The 19,578-nt window shown below is 50.2% G+C and overlaps 1 protein-coding gene across 10 annotated transcripts in view; it reads left to right on the top strand.

Annotated features, from left to right (window-relative positions):
* The window catches only part of GREB1 (growth regulating estrogen receptor binding 1), a 161,679-nt gene that overhangs the window by 81,157 nt on the left and 60,944 nt on the right, over nucleotides 1-19,578 (top strand). For all 10 annotated transcript variants that reach the window (XR_005199646.1, XM_037737348.1, XM_017525861.2 and 7 more), the window contains 5 exons: nucleotides 1,258-1,377; nucleotides 5,314-5,490; nucleotides 14,850-15,032; nucleotides 16,936-17,079; nucleotides 19,297-19,425. Coding sequence is in view for 9 of the 10 variants with exons in the window: in XM_037737348.1 (XP_037593276.1) it covers nucleotides 1,258-1,377; nucleotides 5,314-5,490; nucleotides 14,850-15,032; nucleotides 16,936-17,079; nucleotides 19,297-19,425 (753 nt within the window). In the remaining variant the exon portion in view is untranslated. The remainder of the gene's footprint in view (nucleotides 1-1,257; nucleotides 1,378-5,313; nucleotides 5,491-14,849; nucleotides 15,033-16,935; nucleotides 17,080-19,296; nucleotides 19,426-19,578) is intronic.

The raw sequence follows: 19,578 nt of genomic DNA on the forward strand, positions 1-19,578 counted from the left end.
AAAAAAAAAAAAAAAAAGAAGCAAAGAGTGCATGTCTCCTAGCCCAGTGTGTTTAAGGACGTTCATAATGACCCTGTTCCCTGAAAAAATCTATATGCTGTTTATTAAATGACATTTAAAGATAAGAGAAGTTGAGAGACTTTTTACTCCAAATGTGTAACTTACAAGAAGTTGGCAGGAATAAACTTCAACAGCCTGAGGTCCTGCCTTCTCCAGCAGTGCTTGGTGACTGAGGTGCGACTCTGTGGACCCAGAGCCACTGGGCTGCATGACACACAGTCATATTTAGCCTCCCTGTGGGGTGCCCGGAATACAGGAATGAGTGAGGGCAGAGAGTCTGCCCGATGGAGCTGAGAGACGTTCATTTCCTTGTAGGCACAGAGTGCGTGCCATGGGGGCGGCGGGGTGTCCGTGGCCACTTCTGGGCCTCCTGACCCGTTCCACGGTGACAATTCCTTCTGAAATGTTGTCTCACTTAAAAAAATTTCCTACATCCATACCATACCTGACCCTGTTCTAGAATGGCTCTCTGTGTGTGTGTGTGTGTGTGTCTGTGTGTGTGTGTCCAGCAATGTGTACATGTGTTCTTCCCTTGGGGATAATTAATGTGCAATTTGACTGCTGTCTTGTATTGTGCAAAGCAGTTCATACCACCCCAAACGAAGCAGGGCAGTTTAGGGGCAAGAACATCAGCTTGGGCATCAGACACGTCTGGGTACATACAGGTCATGTGACTTAGCACAGTTGAATAGCTGTGGGCCAATCACTGGATCTCTGTGAGCCTGTGTTTCCTTATTTGTAAAATGGTCTACATGTGACACTGTGGCACCCCTACACAAATGTTTTTGGAATGCTATTGTGTCCAGGCATTGCGCTCAGTCCTTGTCAACCAGTTCTGTACATATTAAACCTCTCAGTATAAGCGCAGCTATAGCAGGTGGAAGAGAAGCAAACCTGAATTTGGAGTCATGAGGCCAAGGCCTGTGTGCAATGTGACCTTGGCTGAGTCATCCAACCTGAACAAGCCTCAGCTTTTCCCTCCGGTAAAGAAGGTTGATAAAACTCGACTTCCAGAGTGTTTGTAAGGATAAGTTAACTCTGAACTAGCTAGACTTGCTGAGTGCTTGTTAAGGATGCGTGGAACCCATTCTGGATTAGTCCTGTAGGTCCTGAGAATCCAGGCAGAGGAAAGGCCTGGAGGAAGCGCTGAGCCCAGACGGCGGCTGCCTTGCTCATCTCTCTGCTTCCCCCATCTAGGTGGTAGCCGAGTGGACAACGAGGAAGAGGAAGAAGAGGGAGAAGGAGGGCTGGAACCAAACAGCCTCCCAAACCCTTTCCAGCTGCACCCTCCGCCTGAAGGATGCTGCACAACAGACGGTGAGCTCTGCCAGCCCCTGGCCGGGTAGTGCCCACTATGTTGCCCAGAGGTAGTGGCCGGGCCAGTGGCTGGACCTGTGACTGTGTGCTGCAGGGGTCCTCTTTGCCCTTCCTGTGCCCTGAGTTGTGAGCTGTGCCCGTGGGCCCCCAGCAGGTGCTGGCCCGGCCTGCCCTGGTGAACCAGGAGCTCTGAAGACCCCATGCTGGGATGCTAAGGCGGCCTCTGTGCCACTCTTTGGACAGCCTCAACTTGACCAGTGGCTTGGGAGCCAGACATTCATTTTTCTGTGTTGGTTGCTTGGAAACGAGAATATATTTTCTCTACTCAGGCCTGTTTGCACAGCATATTGAACTCAGAAATGATTAGGAGAGAGAATCTTGCTTCCTATTTTATTTTTATTTATTTATTTATTTATTTTTTAACAGAGTCTCACTCTGTCGCCCAGGCTGGAATGCAGTGGTGTGAACTTGGCTCCACCACAACCTCTGCCTCCCGAGTTCAAGCGATTCTCCTGCCTCAGCCTCCCGAGTAGCTGGGATTATAGGCACCTGCCACCATGCCTGGCTGATTCTTATATTTTTAGTAGAGATGGGGTTTTGCCGTGTTGGCCAGGCCGGTCTGAAACTCCTGAACTCAGGTGATCCACTAGCCTCGGTTTCCCAAAGTGCTGGGATTATAGGTGTGAGCCACCTTGCCTGGCTGGAGTAATCTTTCTTACTTACCAGTATGTCACTGTTGAACAGGCAGATACACATACTCTCAGGGTCCCTGTGCAGTCAGTAATGGTACAGTTTCCCTGTTGAGAAACTGAGGCATGGAGATGCTGGGTAGGTGGCAGCTTAGTCCTGTGCCGAGAGCTTGTGCTGTGCACTCGGAGTTTGGTGCACGCCTCTGACTCTGCCACCCACGAGCCACACAACCTCTTTGCTAGTGAGTTCATCTGTCCTGATGCCATGCCAGTCAAGGGGAGAGGCTAGTTAGTGGTGAGAACATCAGCTTGGGCATCAGACAGGTCTGGGCACATGGACGCCATGCTACTTAGTGGATAGTTGAATAGCTGTGGGCCAATCATTGCATCTCTCTAAGCCTCAGCTTCCTTATTTGTAAATGGTCTACGTGTGACACTGTGGTACCCCCTACACAAATATTTTTGGAATGCCTAATATGTCCAAGCATTGTGCTCAGTCCTTAGTTATTTAAGATAGCTAACTGGTTATTATTACATTAAGCAGTAATTGAACTAATTATTGAAGTCTTTGCTCTGAACATCTGGAGATAAATAGGATGAGAGCTCCCTGCTTGATGGGCGCTATACAGGGAAGCGGTTATTTTGCACACAGCTGGGGACAAGCAGGGCTGCATGGAGCAGAGGAGAGGCTCTAATGCAGGTAGAGAGTTTTGGGAAGGCTTCCTGGAGGAGGTAGCCCTTTGGGTTTTGTTGGATTAGTACAAGTTAGCCAGGAGACTGTGTAGGGGTTGGAGGAAGCTGGGAAGTTTCAGACAGAGGGAACAGCACGTGCAAAGGCTTAGTTGGGTGAGATTACAGCTCGTTGGAGGGAATTGCTAGCAGACTATTTAGGTAGGTGCCTGAGGTAGATTATTAGGTAGGTGGCAGAGCCAGGCTTGGAGGAGTGAGGAGACTTGGTGTGAAGGCCCACGCACCCTTCCTTGGGGCCTGGACTTGACCCTGAGCATGATGACTGGCATGGGAGGGACCCAGCCCTCGCTGGGCTGCTCTTCCAGGCAAGGGCAAGTCAACATGGTGGTTCCTAGTGAGGCAGGACTCTCAGTGTCCAAGTGTTTAAAAGGCCACTGAATTAAATGGTAAGAGGAGAACTCTTCAGCCAGGCATGGTGGCACAAGTAGTCAAGTCCCAGCTACCAGGAGGCTGAGGCAGCAGGATTGCTTGAGCCCAGACTTCGAGGCCAGCCTGGGCAACATAGCAAGATCCTGTCTCTTAAAAAAAAAGTTAAGAGGTAAACTCTCCAATAGTCATTATAGCAGTTTTCACAGAGTTTCCAAATAAATATGGTAACCACTGTGACTACTCATGGCCTATATCCCCCCAGCTTTTCAGAAGGCATGGACCACACCGGGCTGGGAGGGACCCAGGTCAGAGAGTTAGGGGACCTCTGGAGCTTGACCTCGACCTCAGGGAATTGGCTTCCCTTCCCCAAGCCAGTCCAGGGAACTACCCTGTATTAGTCCATTTTCACACTGCTGATAAAGACTTACCCAAGACTGGGCAATTTACCAAAGAAAGTGTTTTCGTAGACTTACAGTTCCACATGGATGGGGAGGCCTCACAATCATGATGGAAGGTGAAAGGCACATCTCACATGGCAGCAGACAAGACAAGAGAGCTTGGGCGGGGAAATTCCCCTTTTGAAAACCATCAGATCTCATGAGACATAGTCACGAGAATATGTCACAAGAATAGATGGGAAAGACCCGCCCCCATGATTCAGTTACCTCCCACCGTGTCCCTCCCACAATCTGTGGGAATTGCGGGAGTTACAATTTAAGATGAGATTTGGGTGGGGGCACAGCCAAAGCCTATCATGCCCCAAACCTAGGAGTCAACTTGGCCCTCCCTCCTGGTCCACCTCTCTGTAGCTTGCAGCAAATCACTCAACCTCTCTGAGCCTCAGTTTCCATATCTTCAAAATGGGAACAGCCACACTTTGCTGCAGGTGGTGAGATGAGAGCTTTGCAGAGCCTGCCTCACTGGTGCCTGGCGTGTGGTGGTGCTGGCCGCACGCCTGTCAGCGTCTTGGCCCCATATGTGTTGCCTTCTGCCCCCGCCCAGGGGCACATGGGAAACCATGGAGCAAATGCGTGGTGAACGGGTAAGCCCCGCACGCAGGAGGAAAGTCTTCATGACGGACTGTAGAGCTCTGCTGGAAGGCCTGGGCTTATCAGGGCTCCCTCTCTGGTCTCAGGTGGGAGCTAAAGCTATAGGAAGTCCAGGAGATGGGGCTGGGTGTGCCCTTACCTGGGATAAGACCCTGGAAAGGCCTTACCCATTTTAATCTCAGCTGATTCTCTCTTTTTCCTTTTCCCCCAGATATTTGTAGAAACATATTATTTGAAGAGGAAGTATATTTATAAGCTCTAAAATGCAAAAGATTCCAAAGGGCATGGAATGTGGGAGTCTCCGTGCTCCCGGCTGCTCGTGTCTGTGTCCTGAATGCCAGTCCTCCCCACAACCCCCTGTAGGAAACCGATGCCATCATATTCTCACTCTTCATTTTTCATGTTGGCTTCTTTCTCATCCCTGTAAAATACAGCACGTAAGAAACATCAGGAGACCCCCAGTTTCTTATGGATTTATCCTGTTTACGTTTCAATTGGCCATCATGTGTTTAAAATTTATTCCTGTTAAGCTTCATTTGCACATTAATGTGGATCACATGGTGACACTGATAGACAAATAATGTGTGATCTGTGTGTTGTGGGTAACTATGATTATAGTTTTTTTTGTTTTTTTTTTTTTTTTGAGATGGAGTCTCACTCTGTCGCCCAGGCTGGAGTGCAGCAGCGCAATCTCAGCTCACTGCCATCTCCGCCTTCTGGGTTCAAGCGATTCTTGTGCTTCAGCCTCACAGGTAGCTGGGATTGCACCACCACGCCTGGCTAATTTTTATATTTTTAGTAGAGACGGGGTTTCACCATGTTGACCAGGCTGGTCTTGAACTCCTGACCTCAAGTGATCCACCCTCCTCAGCTTCCCAAAGTGTTGGGATTACAGGCGTGCGCCACCATGCCCAGCCAAGTATGATTACAGTTTTATCTCTCAGGATTTAATTTTGAGGTTAAGCACACCCAGAGGTACGGGTCTCTCCTGAGCACACCCAGAATGTTTGCTCCCTTTGCCCCTGTGCCCCGCTTCTGGAAGCCCTGGGCAGCATGTGAGCCCTGTCCACTCCTCCTAGGGTTCTGCCAGGCCGGGAAGGACCTGCGCCTCATCTCCATTTCCAACGAGCCCATTGACGTCCCTGCGGGCTTTCTCCTCGTGGGGGCCAAGTCCCCCAGCCTGCCGGACCATCTCCTGGTGTGCGCCGTTGATAAGAGGTTCTTGCCAGATGACAACGGCCACAATGCTCTTCTTGGTGAGTTCTGCTTTGTCCTCCTTTGTGGCTCTTTCTGCACAGAGGTAAAGTAGGGTCAAGGGAGGTCATGGCAGGGGACGGTGGCAACAGAGAGTGACCACCTTTGGGACCCCAGGCATAGCCTGCAGCTCTGTTTATGTTTTTTGGTAGACAATCTCTTTGTAGAATGGAATGCAAAAGAGATGCATTTACAGTGTGACTGCTTCCCTGTAGAAAGCTCAGCATTTAGTATTCATTTTTCATACATTTATTCTTCAGACCTCCCTAAGTGCCTGCCTGTGTCAGGAATGGGTGACAAACCTTGTCCTAGATGGTCTCAGAAACAGCTGATGAAGGCAGGGGAGAATGAGGCCAAGTGTGTTCCTGCCTCCAGAACCTTGCTGTCCTGAATGACTGCCGGGCACCCTGGATCTATTCTCCACTTTGGTTTACCACTCATCTCTCAAGATGTGGTCTGTTTGTTTATTTATTTATTTTGAGATGGAGTCTTGCTCTGTCACCCAGGCTGGAGTGCAGTGGCACTATCTCAGCTCACTGTGACCTCCATCTCCAGGGTTCAAGTGATTCTCATGCCTCAGCCTCCCAAATAGCTGGGATTACAGGTGTGCACCACCACACCTGGCTAATTTTTGTCTTTTTAGTAGAGTGGGGTCTCAACTTCTGGCCTCAAGTGATCTGCCTACCTTGACCTCCCAAAGTGCTGGGATTACAAGCCTGAGCCACTGTGCCCAGCCAAGAGGTGGTCTTTATTACCCCAGTTTCACAGGTAGGCTTGGATCTGTTAACTTGCCCAAGGGTGCATGAGTAAAGAGGACAGAGCCAGGATTCAAACTCAAGTCTTCTTGGCTCCAGATTCTACCCGGTACCGTCCCATCTGGTCTTGACTATGTTATGGTCGAGGTCAGTATGGGGGAGCTGCTGCTTTTCCTTCAACCATCAGCACCACTGGCCTTTGATCTTCCTAACAACCACTGGACCACTAAAGCCCTAAGTGTGGAGCTGAGGCCAGGCCTTGCCAAGCCTGGTTGCCTTTGCTTATATGATGTCATTGAGCTCTTACTGTGTGCCAGGCCCTCCTGCAGCAGGTTCCCCCATTGTGGAGCAAAATCTACGGACACCCAAGGTGTGGAGCGAGAGCCCAGGGACCTGTGTTCCTGTCCTGCATCTGGCCACAGGTCCCTGTGCGGCCCCCTGGGCTTCTGTGTCCTCATCCATGAAGTGGGGAGGCCACTACCACATGTGCCCTGGCCCTTTGGCAGTGTGTTCCCATCGTGTGACTGTGGGTCCACTCCCCTGACCTGGCCTGGCATCTTCTTTGGAGGAAATCTGGGCAGGAGGTGGGATTGGTAATGATCCACGTCAGCTGTAGCCTCAGGAACAGTCTTCCTGCCGAAGCAAGCTTGATTGCGAGAATTTATGGGGAAAACTTCTAGACCGAAAAACCCCACAATCTCTTACGTATTTTCCATGGGTTTAGACATGGAAGCCTCCAGTTTTGCGCTTGATATGGCCCCAAAAGCTGGGTGGATAAACTCACTCCCGTGGGTAGTTACTGAGCACACTGTGTCTGGGGCGCTGTGCAAAGGATGAAAGATGGAGAGAGGAGAGCGTGGGGAGAAGAAAACGAAATGGCTCCTGCCACAAGGGAGCTGGGGACACACAGGTGTGTGAACTCTGACACAGGGCAGGTGAATGCCCGCTGGAGGGACACAGCACCACCAGACAATGATGAAGGAGAGAAAACCTTTTAGCCAACTGTCTTAAGGCAGGCCCATGGACTTGTTATAACTAGTTCTCTAAAGCAGAATCATCCAGAAAATCCACTCTGGCAAAGAAGCCGATGGAATGATTCAATGACAGACTGAATGCTTACGACAGTCGCCCAGGATGAAAGTGAGTCCGGGGAGGCGGTGCTGGGTGGCCGCCTGTGTTTGATCTGGTGGTGGCTGAGGATTCGTCTGGATTCCACTTTGTGACTGTAAATGAATTGCCTGGGTAGTAAATCAAGGAGGCTCTGCCTCTTGGCCCTCAGAGAGGAGGATCTTTCAGTTCCTTCACCAGCAGCCCAGTAACAGCACCAGCTCATCGAGGAGAGGAAGTAGAAGCTTTGTTAATTGCTTGCCAAAAGCCATCTGAAATGGGTAACGAGGCCTGGTTGGTTATACCACCGGCTTTTTTCTTTTAAAATAACTTTATGCTCTCAGCTTGCATGCTTAACACCATTTAGGTTTCCTGCAATTAAGTCTGATGGCTGCACAGGACAAGGGGGTCCCCTCTAGCCCTGCAATGGCAGGTTCAGTGCTTTTTAGGGATCTATAAAACACAGGCTGGGGAATACCTTTCAGGAAGAAGCAGCGTGAGGAGACTTTTTTAGGGACTTTTAATCAACTCAGGGATTTTATCTGAAAACGCTGAAAGATTAAAATCTAGGTGTGTGTTTCAGTTTATTGCCCGGTGATTTATCTAAATTGGTTGACAGCTCAGACATAAAAAAAGGAAAACATATCCCGCTAGATTGTTCTTTCTTAGATGGGAGTAAATGAGTCCTTTGTTCATTCAGCAGGCAAATAATTCAGCATGCATTTATTGAACATATAATGTGAAATGTAAACCTGGCCCTTCAGCTACGTCTGGGGGAAGGGTGGGGGGATGCAGGCATACCAAGACTCAGCCTAGAAGTCTACAAAAAATGACTCTGTCAATAAACCTTACAATGCATCCGTGTGCAACCTGGTCTAGCAGAGAGGGTAAGGTGCTCCGGGGATGCGGAGGGGCACACTGGCTCCCAGTGAGGAAGGGAATGGGAGGATGTGGTATCTGAGTTGGGCCCTGAAAAATGAGTGGAATTTTGCAAATTGGAGCATAACAACAGAAACCAAGCACTGATAGCAGTCAGCACTTTTTGAGTGTTTGCCATGTGCCAGAAACCGCATGAAATGAGTTAAAATAGCCAATGTGGTGGGCCCATTATTACCTAGAGTTACATATAGAAATGAAGGCACAGAGAGCCTAACTGACTTGCTCAGGACAACCCAGCCGTTTGAACCCTGATGGTCTGGCCCTGGTGCCCAGGTCCTGGAGGATGAAGGGCATCTCAGCAGAGGGAACTCCCTGTGCATGACAGCATGGCGCACTGCAGAAGTGGCTAGAGTGCTCTGTGGCTAGAGCAGAGACTGGCAGAGAGTGTGGCAGGGTGGGGTGTCCTGTTGGGTTCTCCTTGGAAAAGGATGCATTACCCAAGGAGCTATTTTCAAACTACAGAAGTACAGAGTCTCATGAAATGAGGCGATCTAGCCTTCTTTAACGTTACCAACACATAGCCAGTCTTGTTTCACTGATAATGTCCCCTTCTTCTCCCTTTGTGGGATTATTTTGAAACAAATCCCAGACATTGTATCATTTCATCTGTAAATATTTCAGCACGTATCTCTAAATATTTCAGCACATATCTCTAAAAGATAATGGGGCCAGGCACGGTGGCTCATGCCTGAAATGTTAGCACTTTGGGAGGCTGAGGCAGGCGGATCGCCTGAGGTCAGGAGTTTGAGACCAGCCTGGCCAACGTGGTGAAATCCCGTCTCTACTAAATATACAAAAATTAGCTGGGTGTGGTGGCAGGCACCTATAATCCCAGCTACTCAGGAGGCTGAGACAGCAGAATCACTTGAACCCGGGAGGTAGAGGTTGCAGTGAGCTGAGATCAAGCCATTGTACTCCAGCCTGGGCAACAAGAGTGGAACACCATTTAAAAAAAGAAAAAGATAACGGCTTTTCTTTAGAAATCGAATACCATTATCATTTCTATAAGACTTAACAGCTATTTAATATGATCAAATATTCAGTGTGTTCAAATTGTATCTTAAAGATCCAGAGAGTGTTCTTCTTGAAGCATTTGGTTGCTGTGCCTCTTAAATGTTTCTCAATGTGTAGGTCCTTCCTCCCTAATTTTGCCCTTATAATTGATATGTTTTTTAGGAAATTTAGAGTGCTAAATGTTAAATTTAGATGACTGTGTTTTAAACTGTGTTTTAGGGAGATTTCTTAGAAGTCAGACACAATTTTTATGCAAAGGGAGAAACTGAGGCAGAACTAGTTATGAACTTACTGCAGGATTCTAGAGGAATACGATGGCCTGAGAGTTACATGTTTCAAACCACCCAGCATCGTACTATTTACCACCCCTGAACACTCCATTCTCCTTGGGGACACCTGGGACCCCCACCCCACTTCCTGTTTGATCCAGAATCCTGATACAGCTCCTCAGACTTCACTGACATAAGGAGGTCATTTCTACACTTGAGCTGGGATGTGGCCAAAATACCAAGGCAGGGCCTCTGGGCACATATAATATGTAATATCAAGGCAGGGGCTCTGGGTGCACATGCATGTGTGCACGTGCACACACACGCACGCACACACACGCACGCACACACACGCGCACGCACACACACATATAATACCTTGTTTTACTTTGTGCATGGTCTTTTCTAGTCTCCATCCAGGTGGGGATATAAACTAATGTTTATCAGCTGGTCATCACAGTAGATCCATGCTAGATTCTGTGTTTTTTTTTTTTTTTCAATTAATATGATGCAGTGAGCTAAAGGTGATTTTATTTTCGTCCCAAGTCGCTATTTATTTTCAGGCACGAGGAGGGTGGTCATTAGTCGCTGGGTATAGTGTGTGCTTGTCTGAGCTCATGGGTTTCCAAGGCTCATTATTTGGAAGGAACACAGAGTTGCTGTTCAGGCCCAATTTAAATCCCACTTGCCAGGATGTCTTCCTGGAATTGCCTTCCTAAATTACTCCTGCTGTTTCTCCATCTTCCCCGTAGCACATTATGCTAGAACAGCCAGTGCCATCTTTGTAGAGAAGTTTTTCCTGCCTTGGGGGCTATCGGTTTGCCACCTATAAAGGGGCTAATGATATATGCTGTACCTGACTGCGGTTTTGAGGGACTCAGATCTTTATAAACTCGAAAATTCTGCCCAAATTTGAGGAACTGCTGTGGTTGCCACTGGTACTTCTGCCTCAATCCTGGGATTATTTAACTGTGCCTGTTCCTTCTTCCTAACAGTCAGGGACCACTTTTTTATTTTTAAACCAAAAACAATACCCAAAGAATGAACCATGTATTTTTAATCTATGCCTTGCCCAGAGCACCTGGTTCATTTCCTGTCAGATTTTTTTTTTTCTAAACATATTTGTGCATAAAAGGTACTTGTCAGATTTGGATTTGGATTTTTTCATAGAGGGTTGATGACTTGGGCTAAGTGGTCCTCTGTGTGGGGACAGTGGTCTAGATCAAGGCACTTCTGAGTATCCGCTCCCCTGGGAAGGCACGGGATGGAGGTGTCAGGCCCAGGGGGCTGGTTTGCGGCTCCCAGGTCTGGTGCAGTGGCCATAAGCCAGATCTCCTTGGACTGTGGTTCAGGAAGGAAAGTCAGGTGCAGGTGGGCTTCTAGAGGCATTCCTGAGGTTTGGTGAGAGGACCCTCTCTCCAGAGGGAGTGGCCCCATAGTAAACCTGGGTCACCTCCAGCCTGCAATGAGCCAAGTGCTCAGACACTACTGAGTCTGAAGGAAGGCACCTATGGCTGCTTCCAAGAAGAATCACGTCACTTTGGTCCTAGAAGGAGGCATAGGGCCCATGTAGTCCTAGCCTTCCCTTTGATGGTTGGACAATGGAAACCCAGAGAGACGGAGCTGCTTCCCCCATGTCTCACACTGTTTTGGGGGACTATATGATTGCCCCCCTTGGATGGAAATGCAGAGAAATGGAGCTGCTCTCCTCACATCTCACATTGTTGTGGGGGGTTGTATAGTTGCCCTCATAGGGCCCCCCGTGAGTGTCCTGACCCCCACTCCCACTGTGCTCTCCTTCCTAATACAGCTTAGTCCAGGGGACAGGAAGGAGGGATGCTTGCAGAGTACCCTTGACATGTTAAACATCTCGTGGGTACTTAACCCCCATAGTGCTCCTACAAGGTGGGTTTTGGGGAGGAGATGGGTTCAATCCTAACTCTAGCGCTTTCCACCCTATAGCCATGGCTGGGTCACCCTGTACCATGGATGAATTTCTATCTCTCTCTCTGCCTCAATGCTTTCACCTGTAAACTGAGACACTGCTACTGATTGTTGTGTCAGGCATCATGAGGTTTAAATGAGAACGTTTATAACGCGCCTGGCACAGTGGCTGGCCCATGGTAGGTGTGCTGTGAATGTTAGCTGTTGTTGGCTTGTTGACAGTTGAGGAAAGCAAAGCTCAGTGGTGTTAGTTACCTCCCCACATCACCTAACTGTAGTTAGGATTGAACTCAGACTCTTCGGGTGTCCAGGCTTCTGCACACTCCCCTGCCGGGGTGAGGATAGTGGACGTAGCTGTCCTTTCAGCAGAAGGGGCGAGCCTTGCTCAGTGGCCAGCACACATATCTGCCCAGGACGTGCTTATTAAACAAATGCTACCTGCAGCTGCTAAACTAGACTCACGGGAAAATCACAGGGTGTGGCCATGCGTGGTGACAGGAGTTCTGCTTACGACGGACTGTTTCTGAGGTGAGGACACTGCAGCAAGAATTTCGACTCTGGATATCCACAGCCGGCAGGGATTTGTGATTTCAGGAAGGATCCCAGTGCTTTCTAAGCCTATCATATAAAGAAGACTTTCTAGACTTCCAGGTCCTAAGGTAGATTTCTGAAGAGAACGGCTCATTATTTTCCTCTTTCTCATGAAAACTTTGTTGCCTTTCCAATACTTTCTGAAAGAGCTGGCATTTCCCCAGGGCTAGTTGGGAAGCTTGTCTGTGGTTTTCTTGGTTGGCCTCTGTGACTGTCTCTCCAAGACACCTCTCAGAAGAGCAGCTGGGTCTCCTGACCAGAATGTTTTTGTCAAAGCAGAAAAGCAGTTTGCTTGCTGGGTCCCTAAGTGTTTCCTCTACCAGCGAGACCCAGGGTGTCCAATCTCACTTCTGAGCCACAAAGGGCTCCCTGTCTTCTGTGCTTCCCATCCCAGCGGAGGAGACAGCCTCTGCAGCACAGCGACGGTCCCCGCCCGTGTTTCTCGTGGGACAGAGGCCTATAACCTGCCTTGCTGTCTCTGGAGAGGGATGACAGCCCAGCTTTGGCAAGTGGCTCTTAGTGTCTTGCGGTTCTATTTCCTGTTCATCCATCTTCTTAACATCCAGGCTTAGATGCCCTTCCAGGGGGCTCTGAAGGTTTCTTCGGGCCCTGTTCTTAGGCAGCAGTTGAGCTGGGGTTATCTCAGACGTCCCTAAGTTGGAAGCGAATGAATGAACAAAAGCATGAGGTTATTCCTCAGAGCGCTTGCAGAAACCCTAACAGGATGCTGCTTACAGTTACCCTGTTTCCTCTCTCCTTTCTTCCCTCTCAGTATTAACTGGTTGCCCACCACGTGCTGGGCATGAGTTAGTACACGTACACTTGCACACACACAGCCCACAGGTGCGATCATGCTGTGAACCTAGAGGAATGACGATGGGAAAAAGACACGAATTTCAATCGCTAAGGAGGATGTTCAAAGGCCCCTGAGCTGCAGGGAGAGCCTAGAGTCCGGAGGAAAGTGCGAGCCAGCCTTTTGGTCGCAGAGGGCCCTTGGGGTGGGCATCAGAACAGGATGTTGAGTGAGGGCTGGAGGTGCACAGGTGGGACTCCCAGAGGAGAGGATGAGCCTGTGGGTGCAGGGCAGTGGGAGCGGGCTGGGTTGAGAGGCAGGGGAGTCCAGCTGGGAATTAGCATATCAGAGGAGGGACAGGAACAAAGCTGGAGATGAAGGCTCGCGGGCATCAGGGCAGCCTCCGATGCCAGGCCTGTGAGTGAGAATGTCATCCTCAGGCTAGAGGCGAATGCCACACTTTCTGTACCTATGGATTAGAACAGTTGGCCTCTCTGGTCCTCTGATTTCACAAAGAAGAATTTGCCTTCCAGAGTGACAGGCTCCTGTGTCACTTGTGGATTGAGATGAATGGCAGGAATGGCTCTGGTTCCCTGTGCATGTTAGTTCCCTGCCTGTCCCACGGAAAGCGAGCGCGTCTAGAGGACAGTGTTTCACATCTCTTGGTGCCTTACTGTTTGTGCTGGCACGGAGGGTCCCTTATCCTGTAACTGTCCTATGGCGAGGCCAAGCAGTCTGTCCTTATTTCTAATGCCTTTTGAGGCAGACTAAATGTGCTCACAATAGATCAGAGAGCCTGGTGGGCTTCTGTAATGTAGATGTTTTATTTATCTGTGGAGATGTTTTTAACCTTCACTAACTGGAGTTGCTTTGAGCACTAGCCAGAGGCCTTAGAGAGACTGTTTTAGAGCAGAGTTACACACAGAGCCGGGTGGCCCGCATGGCCTATGGCACGATGACCTTTGTAGACGTATCAACCAGAGAATATGATACGTGAGTCTTAGCTCCCAGATCTCCCGGGCCGAAGGACCTTGGACCCACAGAAACCAGACATACCAGTGGGTGAAGCAAGGCCATCTTAAGATGGTTTAAACAAGAGCAGTCAGCCAGGGCAGAAGCCAAATCTTCACATTTCTCATCTTAACCATCACTCCCAATGCCTGTGGTCTGAATAGGCTTTACAGTGTATGAAGGTCTGTTCAAGCACATTCTCTGGATTTTAATAGCTCCCAGGAGGTGGTTTTGTCATTGCTACTGCTTAGGAGGCCTGCTTAGAGCCTCACAGCTGATGGAGCCTCCGTCACCTCCCAGAAAGGCAGCTGTAGGCCTGGTGTGGAGGCCAACAGCAGCACAATAGCCACATTCTAGCAGAGCTTCTCCATCCCCTGGCTGCTAAGCCACTGAATTTACTTGCCAGCATGCCGGCCAGGCATTGTGGACCTCTCCTGATTTCTTTTCAGCAACTCATGGGATCAGCTCCATAGCAGGATGGAATTTTGGACTCTTAAGAGGTCACCCAGCGTAGCCCATCTCACTAGTCAAATTGCTTTGGGAGTCTGTGACTGGCCCTCCCAGAAGAAGTAAGAGCCTGTGATGTCATTTCAGGATTTCAGGTGCCCGATGCGTGTAGACAGTGGAATGGGACGTTTCCCAAACTTATCTGGCAAAGTTTGCTCTCTATGTAGGTGTTTAAGTAGACCCTCAAGCACGTTAAATCTTCCAAGCTTGCCTGGGCCCATCTCTATCACTAAATCTTCTTGGCCCTCCTTTATTCGAGTCAAAGCTGTCTTAACCACTGGGCCAGGCTGAGAGGGTGGGGCACTTGCCTTGTGGAGTTTTCTGCCTGGCAGCACAGGAAACGAACCTTCAGAGTTTTGATGAACTATGTCTTATTTGAAAAGGACTTTGGAAATGAGTTGGCGGTGTTTACGGTTTGCTTCCTTCTCCAGGTTTCTCTGGGAATTGTGTTGGCTGTGGAAAGAAAGGCTTCTGTTACTTCACTGAATTCTCCAATCATATAAATCTGAAACTGACCACTCAACCCAAGAAGCAGAAACACTTGAAGTATTACCTGGTCCGTAATGCGCAAGGGACTCTAACCAAAGGATCTTTAATCTGTTGGAAAGGCTCAGGTGAGCACGTTGGCTGTGGAGGAGGTGTGGGAACGCTGGGCCCCCCAGAGGGCCGTGGGGCCTGCCAGCGGGATGTTGGGGAGAGACCCCTTCGCGGCAGCACAGATTGCAGGCAAAAGGCCAGGCTCATGAAATGGAAAATGCTCCTTTGTATTACGAGTGTTAATATGGTTGACAGTGACAGTCTAATTGAATGGGATGTTTAAAAGTCAACAGAGGGCCAGTCGTGGTGGCTCACACCTGTAATCCCAATACTTTGGGAGGCTGGAGCGAGCAGATCACTTGAGGCCAGGAGTCTGAGACCAGCCTGGACAACATGGTGAAAACCCATCTCTACTAAAAATGTAAAAATTAGCTGGGCGTGATGGCGCATGCCTGTAATCCCAGCTACTCAGGAGGCTGAGGCAGGAGAATTGCTTGAACCTGGGAGGTAGAGGTTGCAGTGAGCTGAGATGGTACCACTGCACTCCAGCCTGGGCAACAGAGCACGACTCCATCTCAAAAAAAATAAAAATAAATAGCTGACAGAGGGCCGGAGTGTGCATGGCCTCCTATGGCAAGTATTTGGGGCACTGGTTTGCATCTCCCCAAATTGAGTGGTTCACCCAAGTAGTTCCCAACTATAGGTGACTTTTGTCTCCTGGGGAACATCTGGCCATGACTGGAGACAAGTTTGATTGTCATGACTAGATGGTGCCACCAGCATCTGGGGCAGGGACCAGTGTGCAGCTGAACGTTCTGCAGTGCACAGGGTAGCCCCCAGCACAAAGGAGCCCACTGTAAATGTCATTGGCACCAAGGCTGAGAACCTGACTTCAGAACGCTTAGCTTGAACAATGCCCCACCAAGCCCTGGACCCTGAACTGTGGCCAGAAAGCCCAGCTTCACGTTGCTGGTCTCTGAAGAAGGGAGAAGGCTGCAGCTTTCTGAAATGTCGGCAGCAGCCCTCCAACCGTCTTTGTCTCAGCCGTGGCTCTCACGGCCACAGTCAGCTCTGGGGGGCGAGGAGGAGGCTGGATCCTCAGTGTCCTGCTGCCGGTGGAGGGCACGTCTGGGGTGTGAGGTGTCCCTCCTTTATCTGCATTTGTTCCCATCTTGTCCTCTGGACCCTCCTGGCCAGGTCCTGGGAGGAGAAGGAAGAGACCTCGGGCTGGGCAGCTCTGGCAACGCCCCCTCATACCCTGCTCCTCCGTCCTCTGTGCTTTTCTTGCTTTGTTCAGTAAATGCTTCCTGAGCTTCTGCTACCCACCAGTCATTTCTCACGTCCTGAGGATGTGGTGGTTCTGCCCCATGTGGGACCAGTTCACCGTCTTTGATCACTGGCTGGGTTCAAGCACCTCACCGGTTCTCCGCAAAACCCCCCAGGTTCCGGGGGTTGGCCTTTCCATAAGGAGGACTTAGGGTGGAAGAGGGTATCATTTCTTTATCTTCAAGTGATACTCTCTTCTTTCCCTGGACCTTAGGGGTAGCCGTAGGATGACTTACTGTATTTGTATAATCCGTACCTTTCTTTCGAATACTCAGCATTGCTCCCACTCTTGACAACCAGAGCTGCCCCTCGGCCTGGAGTCACAGGTAGAGGGTTGCATCCCCCGCCCCCCCCCACCCTCCCATCCCCCGCCGGCCTCGGCCTGGAGTCACAGGTAGAGGGTTGCACCCCCCGCCCTCTCCCCACCCTCCCATCCCCTGCCGGCCTTAGCCTGGAGTCACAGGTAGAGGGTTGCATCCCCCGCCCCCCCCACCCGCCTGGCTTCACGCTGAAGCAAAGACCAGGCTATGGTGGCAGCTTGTGTGGCTGTCTACATAGGTCACTCTCCATAGGACACATTCCATTCCAGAACCTGCTTTCGTAACTGTTGGGAGAGAGTGACTTGGTTTTCACGTGTGCATCTTGCCCCCTTAGAGTTCAGAAGCCGGCAGATCCCCGCCAGTACTTGTTCCGGTTCCCTCTTCCCGGCTCTGGAGAGCGCGGGGCCTCTGGCTTCCTTCCCCAGCGAGCCCACTCCGGGAACGAACCCTGGCATCCTGATGGGAGTGCAGCAGGCAGGTGAGGCGGCAGAGACACGCCAGAGCTGCTGGAACCACAGACCTGGCATGTCTCCGATGTGTCCAGGTGACCATGTAGTCAAGCATTCTTCATAATCAGTCAGGGGGCTGCTATCTTTTTCTATAACGCCTTTACATTTTATCTTGAATGTGTAATACTTTTCAACAAAGAATGCTAGGTTTTTCATTTAATTTCAGAGCTTTTCTTTGTTCCTGTTTGATACACAGTGGGATCACCTGGTGAGGACACATGCAGGATCCCTCTGCAGCAATCCCCAGCCCCCCACATAGCATAGAGCTCTCTATGTAAAGGTGCTGAGTCAGAGTTTGAACGAATTGCTAGAAGGGGCGGAAAAGCCCAGATTGCCACCGCCATTCATCCTGTGCTTGGCTCGCCCCTGCTTTGTGATCACCTTGAAGCTCAACAACCATGCTGTGAGCAGGCATCAGTTTCTGCATTTTACTGATTGGGAAGGTGAGGCTCATTGAGGCTGGGTGCTTGCCTATGACCTCGTGGGCAGGAGAAGGTGGAGGCAAGAGGTGACATTCGGTGTTTCTGATTCACATGCTTGGCATCTTGCCATGGTGCACAGACTTACTAAGCATGGTGATTGTCATCACAGTAGATACCAGCCTTCCTGAGCCTCAGGAAGGTCACTGGTTGTTTTCATGTCTCCTGCCCAGAGGGTCTGTAGAGGTGCATTGGCCCTAAGAGGGAGCCAGTGCCCTTGTACCTACCTGGCCTGTCTATCCCCTGGGCACGGGTCTGGGATGTACTCTCCTCCAGAGGCCCAGAGCTCCTCACTGCTTCCCCATGCCCAGGCCCCCTGTGCCTCTGCCACCATGGACTGAAGAGCCTGCTGCTTTTGCTGTCCGGGTGCCTGGGTGTAAGCTCCAGTGCTGCCACCTTTCAGCTGAGCGATTTGGGGCAACTCAAGCCCTCTGAACTTCCATTTTCTCGTCTGTAAAGTTGGAAAGTCTCTTTTGTCTAATTTGCAGGGCAGTTGTAGGAATTAAATAAGATGGTAGCATGAGCAAGTACTCAGAGCGTGCTACACGCCAGGCACCATTCTCGGCACTTTTTTCTGCTAGCTCATGTCATTGTCACAGTTGTTACAATGACCAGCCCCGTTTTCTAGATGAGAACACCGAGGCATAGGCGGTTAAGTAAGTGTCCAGAGTTGCACAGCTGGGAAGTAGTGGAACTGGGCTCAGACACATGTCATCTGGCTTCAGATCCACCCTCCTAAACCCGCAGGAAACATTCAATGCCACTCCTGACCTGAGCTCTTTCCAGACCATTGTGGTTGACGTGGGCAACCTAAACAGTTTGGTCAGCCCCAGGAGACTAGAAGCCAGGATTGCCCCCAGAATTACCCTCAGACCTGGGAGCCCTGGGTCCTATGAACAGCCTGCACCCAGGTAGCTGCAAACCCGACTGCTCTCCTAGACTCCAGATGTATTAGTCCATTTTCATACTGCTATGAAGACGTACCAAGACTGGGCAATTTATAAAGGAAAGTGGTTTAATGGACTCACAGTTCTACATGGCTGTGGAGGCCTCACAATCATGGCAAAAGGCAAAGGAGGAGCAAAGGCACGTCTTACATGGTGGCAGGCAAGAGAGCCTGACCTTTATAAAACCATCAGATCTCTTGAGACCTACTCACTGTCATGAGAGTATGGGGGAAACTACCCCCACGATTCAGTTACCTCCCACGAGGTCCCTCCCATGACACAGGGGGATTATGGGAGCTACAATTCCAAGTGGGATTTGGGTGGGCACACAGCCAAAACATATCAACCGGAGGTCCTGAGAGAGAATGTAGAAGGAAGCAGAAGTTTCAGGTGTGGTCCTGGAATTCAGAAAGTCCCCCGGTCCTTCTTTCACTCAGGCTGTGTGTCCAATGAGGTGTGAGCAGGAGGGTGCATGTTCCTATGTGTGCATGTATATAGGTGTGTGTGCATGTGTGTGCTTGTGTGTATGCAGGAGTGTGTGCAGGAGTTCATGTGCACATGTGTGTGTGTGTGTGTGTGTGTGTGTCTGCATGTGTCTTCTCAGTGCAGCAGAATCACTGTTGGGAATTCTGACCTCCTGATGAGACTTGCTGGGGAAAAGTGAGTTTGTGAAACTGCAAGGAAAATGATTTCCTCCTTGTCTGGCACCCAGGGCATTCTTGTGAACTGACTCTCCTCTTTGCCTTCTATCTGCTTTCAGGACCAGCTTCTGATCACCCCTCACTAAGTGCAGCAATGGGTCCGGCTGTTTTCAACGGCAAAGATTCCCCGAAGTGCCAACAGCTGGCCAAGAATAACCTGTTGACCCTGCCGCGTCCGTCGGCTTTAGGTAGCGCTGCCTGTCCTGGCCATCCTGGGGATCCTGCTCTTCTCTGGGCCAACGCCAGAGGGGGCATGGGAGCTGCTGGGCTGGGGCCGCTGAGCCTCCTGGAGTCTGGTGTGGCTTCCATGAGAGTCAGGCCAGGACCACAGGTGCCTCCTG

Source organism: Cebus imitator, unplaced genomic scaffold, assembly GCF_001604975.1.
Source record: "Cebus imitator isolate Cc_AM_T3 unplaced genomic scaffold, Cebus_imitator-1.0 Scaffold1, whole genome shotgun sequence".
Lineage (NCBI taxonomy): Eukaryota > Metazoa > Chordata > Mammalia > Primates > Cebidae > Cebus > Cebus imitator.